The following is a 7,562-nucleotide window of genomic DNA, read 5'->3' on the forward strand; positions in this document are numbered from 1 at the left end:
TCAAAAAAAATAAAAAAAAAAGAAATGACAAGCTAATAAAAAAATTAGTTTAAATTCACAACATGCCCATTACAGAAACAATGCTTGCTTCTTACCAAGTCAACTATATTAGAATGTATGCAACAAAGATAAGCCTGGGCTTGTAGTTATTATAACTTCTACTTTGTATCAATCAAGTACAATCATGAGTCTAATGGAAAATTCCTCATATGCGAGATCTTTATTAATGATATTTCACTCTTTTGTGAGGCAAACCTTGAATCAATTTGTGTTCCTATAATGAGGCTTTACAATTTTCTAACACTTAAATTTCAGTCAAAAAATACAGGCAAATGAAGTCTGGGAGGACTGAAATGCAAACAGTAACACTGGTTGGTGGAATAATGGGCAGGTACTGTAATTATCTTTGTAAGTTTAAAATGATGAATTAAACATTTCATATGGCCCTCTTGGTGCCTCATTACCAGCACTGCATATAGTAAGTGCTATATACAAGTGTAGATAAGAACAATAACTTCTCTGTGAAGAGACTGGGTCTTCAGTTTACCTATTCTATTTCAATCAAAATTGTTTATTTATATTAACATTCTGAATACCTCAAAAATAAACCTTGCACAATGAAATTTTTTGTCACTTCAAGTCTTGCACAGGAAGTAAAACAAAACTGAGGACAGAAAATAATTACAGTACAACACATATATTCTTATACATAGAAAGGAATAAGGGAGCTTACTGATTTATATTTATAATAATTTATATGTTATTTACTCAAATCATATTTACCTTAAAACCAAAGTTAAGATAGATAGTATCAGGGCATCTTATAATGGATGGTCAGTGATCTGGGATTCACAGTAATTTAAGACAGACTGGCGGCTGGTCAACACCTAAATTCCAAATTTCAATAATAGTGTTCTGCTATATGGGATAAAAAATAAGAAATGTGTAGCACATGCACTATTACTTAGGAGGTGACCCAGAGATCAACCAAGAGGAAGCCCTTGATAGTGGGCCACGCACTAGGTTTCTGTCTCATCCCTGCTAATAACTAACTATCTGCTACGGGGCGTATCATTCAGCTCTCTGAGACTCAGTCTCTTCACCTGAATCTGGTCAGATCATCTTTAAGACCACTTCAGGGCTAAAATCTTCTCGTTTAGTATCTCTCCCTGTTAGTAAGGGAAGAAGACAAACAAAACCAAAACGCACAAACAGAAATGTTATTTGTTTTTATATAAAGTTCAAAAATAAAAAATTGAGTTCTACTAGTCAAAAAATTTGGATTCCAGAATTAAAAAAAAATTTTTAAGATTTATTATATTAGATATATACTGATTCTTATGATCTTTATTTGTTTAAAAGAAAAGACAATTTTGTTTGCATGATGGGAAAAATGGGAATGATTAGCATTATTTGTAGAAAACAGATATTTAGACATTCTTAACAAAATCTCAGGTCAAACATAAATGAAGTAAAACAAACATAAAATACCCTAAAGATGAGAAGTGCTACTGAATTAAAACTGTAGTGATTCACTAATTATAAGAATAGAAAGTAAAAACTATTTCAAAGTAATCTTTGACATTAGACGGAAACAATATAGAGAAAATACCCTGTCCACTTGAATGAATCAGTGAGAGAGAACGAGAGAACTTAGAATTGATGATTTGGTCAATGACATGTCTCAGTGATTATATAACAAACCTCAATGACAAGTCACTAACCTCAAAACCTGGTATTAATTATAAACATTGACAATTATATTATCATCTAATACAACTACTATTTTTTAAAAAGAATAGACAAAACTATTGGTACAGGAACAGGGATATTGTAACTCAGAAAATTAACTTGAAGAAGGCAATTTTGACAAGAAAATACTAAAGAGCATTTCTATTTACAATATAAAAACTAGGGTTTGCTTATTTCCAAATATTCTAATTTGCTGGGAATCATACTACAGGTAGTTGAGCTTTAAAATGACTGAGTTATAAGTGCCAAAAGTAGTAATCATTACTGTAGATTATAATCTCAGAGTTACAGAATCTAGAAGAATCCTTATTTGTCAATAGAGATTAATGTGATGGTAGTATAGCAAAGTGATTTTTGTGCTTTGCCCACTTATTAGATGGGTGACCCTGGGCAAGTTACTTAACTTCCACAAATTGCAGTTTGCTCATCAGTAAAATCAGGATAATAAAGTATCCAACTCAGTGGTTTTGAAATTTAAAGGAAAGAATATATGTAAGAACACTCAAGAATTTTTTTAAAAAATTATTACCTAAAATACTATGACGATATAAATATTTTAAACAATCAGCTACCTTTAGCAATTGTATTTCAAATCATTAAAAGCCAAAATAAAGGAAAATACGTTTATCTAAATTCCTAATATGAAGTTATAAATGTTATCTAGAAAATAGACTATTTAAGAGAATTTACTTTATCTCTATTCTAATTAGTATGGCACAAAGATAACACTTTTGACATCTGCATAATATGGGTTTTTGTAGAAATGATATATTGGTATGGCCCTGGCCATAGACTTTTTTTTGGTTATTACAATTACAATATTAGAAGAATAGGTTAGCATACTGAGGCCAAAGAACAAAGCAAACAAACATACACAGAAGATTAAACAAAGATTTGTGGGCTTTAATTAATTGGCTAGGATACTTTGCTAAAAATAGCATAAATCTCTAATCTTGATATATACCTCTAGGAGAAGTAAATTATATTCCAAAACTTCAAAAGTAGATTCAGTCAGGATTTCAAAGCAGCTCATGTTATTTTGATAATCTTACCTGAAAAGAGATTTGTCAAACCCAGTGGGGCTGTGACTGGCTTATATCACTACTGTACCTCTCCACCTACCATATTCTTCTAATTAGGAACTAATTCCATCTATCTATTTATTATATACCTAGGAGTAGCAAACAAAATGTTGAGACTGAATCATCATCATTCCATATGAACTTATGGGAAAGAGAATGTATAGTCCAGAAAACAGAAACCCAAAGATTTTACAACTCTAAGAAAACTTTCTACAGCTAAATTAGAATCAGTAAGTTTCTGCCAAGACCAGAAAATCTAAAGTTAAATTTTCAAAGGACTAACAGCCAAGAATGGCATTAATTTGAAAAGCAATATCAATATCCTCTGGCTAGTAGCTCTTTTCTTAGATAGAAAAATGGACAGTGAACCTAAATGAGCTGCAGCAAACAAAAGAAACAAGAATGTATCTGCAATTGCCAAAAAATATTTTAAAAATAAAAAAAAGGAGGAAAAAAGGAAAAAGGAATGAAGGGCTGCTCTCTTATTTTTATCAACAAGGCTGCTACCTAGATGGATGATATAATCTAAGTGATTAATGACTACAATCATGAAAGCTACCTGATGTTTTTGTACCTGGTAGGACTACAAACTATAGACTGGGGGTGGAGACATTAAGAAAGTCTCTCCTATTTAACGAAGAATATCTGATTATATCAAATTAATTAATATCAGAATTAAGTGACTTGTGATAGGTAAATTACAATCTCAACTTTTCATCTAAGAAGACAGTAAACCATGAAAAAAACAGAGCCAATTATAAACCGCTGGTCCAGATTCACAAAAATGTTAAATATTATCATTTATCTCAAACATTAATCCATTTTAAGTCAAATAAGATAGTTTCATGAAATTATAATATCATAGATTAGAATTCTATAATTCAAAAAACATTTCCCCTATAATGACTGAAAATAGCCATTTCTTATAAAAGGAAGAAACCACAGAATGTCATATACATTTTACTAGAGGTAAGAATGCATAATAGAAACTGTCATGTAATAGGATATCATAACTAACATTTAGATGAGAACACAATCCTATAATTACAAAACAAAAAGAAAATAATTAAAATTCTAAAGTGCAAGTTACTCAAAATATCCAGAGAAACCAGAAAGACATTTTTATTTCAGAGTTATTTATATGTATAGAAATATATATGTATGTATATGTGTGTACATGTGGAGGTATATATATCATCTTTCTTATTAGTTATATAACATATAAGATAGTTAAAATGGAATACTTATGATAGTTTTCCCATATTTAGAATATCATATGACTTGGGAAAAAAATTTGGGTTGTACAGAAAGATCAAGGGACTACAACTTCTTACAGAACCTGGTCTAAATATGCAGTTTATTTTTTTTTTCCTTTTTTGTTTTTAGTAAGTGCTACAGACAAAAAGAACAAACAAAAATCCTCAAGACCACAATTTTCCCACCAGTAAACAAGAAAAAAAATGTTTCCCCAAAATACCGTAACTAGAACACAAATCTATTTAAAACAAGGAAAGAAATAAAAAGAGAAAGAGATCACTGTCCTTTTAGCATTAAACATTTACCCTTTTTCTTACAGATTCATCTATCAGAAAGATCCAGCAGAAACTAACACCTGAAAGGTACTCATGGCTTTCTAATTAGCATACGAAAAGCATCCATTAAAAAAATTAAAGACAAAAAATACGCTAGAAACAGTTCTAATATGATCAAAGAGCATACTGTGTGTTGTATAACTGCATTAAACCTGCTTTTTCCTGTTTTCCTATTATTATCTAATCCAGAAACCATTTTCGAGGCAATTTTTCTTGACCACCACCCATTTCCTATTGTGACAAATGATTCAATACCCAGTATCTTCAATCATTTTTAAAATGTTGGGGTATTTAAGGCTTACTACCTAAAGAATGTGTAAAAACATTACATAATTCAACATTTCTGTAACAGCTATTGCACCTGAAAATTAATAGCCGAATTCTGAAAAACCTGTTCTCTCCTTAAAACAAAAAAACAAACAAAAAACCCCGAATTCCCTTTAAAAATGGTATCTGAAAAATAAATACCCTCAAGACTAATTCACAAGACTAATTGACCCTCAATACTAATTCACATATGTGATTATAGGAAATAGCAATATACAATATTATAAACATGTCAAAAATGCAGCGCATTCTTCTGAGTGTTGCAACAGACTCTCCAGATCTGCAATCATGCTGCAGTCATGAATAAACATATTTCTCTAAAGTTCCAAGTACGTGTGGCCATATCAAGGGCATGGAGCATGCATATCGGATTTGAAATGGATTTACATTACCTCCAACCTTAGGGCCACCTGCTGAACCAGGCTTCCTTGCACTGTTGACAGGATTTCCGGATGTTTTAGGTGCAGGAACCTTGAAGGCTGAAGCAGCTGATGACGGCCTATTTCCATCCACTGATTCTTCATCATCGAAGCTTTTATCTGCACAATGCATTAGAAAAATGTATTTAAGAGAACTAAACCTTGCTCCATTTTCTATAAGACTCAAAAATCAAAGAAAGGCATATATAAAATCATTTACTTTGATAAGATATATAAAATAAAGGTCCTTTGAATAAGCATTTATATATTGGCTAACATTATATAAAATAATCCTCTGTAATTTAAAATCAAAATGCAATATTATCATATTTCCTACCTCTATGTTTTAAGCCAAAACATAAAACCAAACATATTAACCCTAAGGGTAGTAAAAAGCATTTTTCTTCTTTTTTTTTTTTTTTGCTACTCATACAAGCATTTTCTGCCAGCTCCTCCCATAGTGCATCTTCCAGCACGCCCTGCCTTATTCCTTATACCCAGACTCTGCAACTTACAATCACAGATCCGTTTGCAAATCAGTCGCCTCATTCCTCTGAAAGCTCTTAATTTCCCTCACCCTAGGATGCGCCCAATAGTTCACATGGCCAAATACAGTAAATTCGATACTAATCAAAGATTCTATCAAAAAAAGACAGAAACAACCACAGAACCACCACTGAGGTTTGTGCCGGCATTTTTCTTTCTCTTCCCTGCTCTAGGTGCCGTAACAGCCAATCAGCTACAAGGTGACATCATCTTATGGCAGCTACTGCCAGATGAAAGGTAAAAATTCTCCATGCATCTAAAAAATTCTCTATCCAGCTACAATCCTTATTCTATATCAAAATTTCAAAGACATTCAAATACTAAAGGTTTATAAATCTAAATTTATTTTCTATTTAATCCTCATAAAATTTGCATAAATAGAAAATAAGGTTTTATGTAATATTTATTCTGCTGGGGTGCTATGACAGCATCAGTAAAGCACGGAATATCACAGTGCTCATTACTGTGCATAATTAACTCTGTAATCTTAAAATTTGCTGTTTATGTGGGCCATAGGAATCAAACTGAATAATCTGTTCTCATAAATGATTCTATAATATTCTACAAGGCTCCTTTTAGAATATAATGGCCACGCTAATTTCATCTCCTTATATACAAATGAAACACCTCCCAACCTCCTCCAAATAAAAAAATTACAAGCTATATGCATTTTATTCCTCAGGAAGGATGGTTTTCTCTATGACCCTGCACAAACCAACCATGACAAACAAGATGGGCGAGGCAAAGAAGCAGCTTTACCACAGGCTTCAGATCAATATGCCAGAATCTTTTTCTTTCAATCTGCTCCCCTTCCCTATACAAATACTCAATCATCTAAAATGAAATCATCTCTGAAAAAGGATACTGTCAGTACAACTGTTAAATGTATTTTAAAGAAAATACACCAAATAAGTTTCAAGACTGTTTTATTTGTTGGAGGAAAAGAAGAATTAAATAAGCACCCTAATATAAAGCCACATTCCACTTCAGCAATTGTTTTTCTTAAGAAATACAACTTATAGGAAAAAAGTATTTTCCAGTTAAAAAAAAAAATTTTTAGCATAACACTATTAGGGAGCCAGTTGGGATAAATTAATGAGTTTAAAACCTATGCTGTACATAGACTGCTCTGTTAAAAACACTAATACAATTCCAAATAAACTTTTTCTTCGACTATGTAAAAAAATGCAGCTGACACAGAGTAGACACACAAATCTACAGGAAGTTAGGCACTGAAACACAGGGTAGCCAGAAGTTCCCATGGAAACAGTATTCTGTTCCTGTACACACACAAGAATTGAAAAGAGTAAATGTCACCATTTAAAAAAATTAACTCTTAAAATTTTCAAACTACTGAGGAATTAATTTTTAAACTTTTAATCAAGATAGAACAAAGTATACAAATGATAAATATGCAACTTAATGAATTTTCACAAAATGATAGCAGTGTAACCAATATCCAGATCAATAAATAGATTATTACCACCATCCTGTAAGCATCCACAAGACCCCTAAAAATTAATACTTCCTACCAAATCTAAATAGCCCTGAATTCTAACACCATAATTGGTTTTGTTCATTTTTGAAATTTATATAAAAGGAATCACACAATATGTACTCTGGCATCTAGCTTCTTTCACTTGATGTTGAAGGATAATGTTTGAAAGATTCATTTTCATTCCTTATAGTTTTCAAGCATAGGAATGTACCACAATTTATTAATATTAATATCCATTCTACTATTGATAGACATTTGGGCTACTGCCAGCCAGTGTTCCTAAGAGGTAAGCAAACAAAGTTAAAGGTTGCTAAGGATTTTGGCCTTATTGGGGAAGTAGTAAACA

General features: G+C 31.7%; 1 protein-coding gene across 1 annotated transcript in view; it reads right to left on the minus strand.

Annotated features, from left to right (window-relative positions):
- The window catches only part of CLASP2 (cytoplasmic linker associated protein 2), a 196,750-nt gene that overhangs the window by 127,272 nt on the left and 61,916 nt on the right, over nt 1-7,562 (minus strand). The window contains exon 8 of the mRNA XM_012646884.1: nt 5,146-5,292. Coding sequence (XP_012502338.1) covers nt 5,146-5,292 — 147 coding nt within the window. The remainder of the gene's footprint in view (nt 1-5,145; nt 5,293-7,562) is intronic.

Source organism: Propithecus coquereli, unplaced genomic scaffold (assembly GCF_000956105.1).
Source record: "Propithecus coquereli isolate 6110/MARCELLA unplaced genomic scaffold, Pcoq_1.0 Scaffold251, whole genome shotgun sequence".
Classification (NCBI taxonomy): domain Eukaryota; kingdom Metazoa; phylum Chordata; class Mammalia; order Primates; family Indriidae; genus Propithecus; species Propithecus coquereli.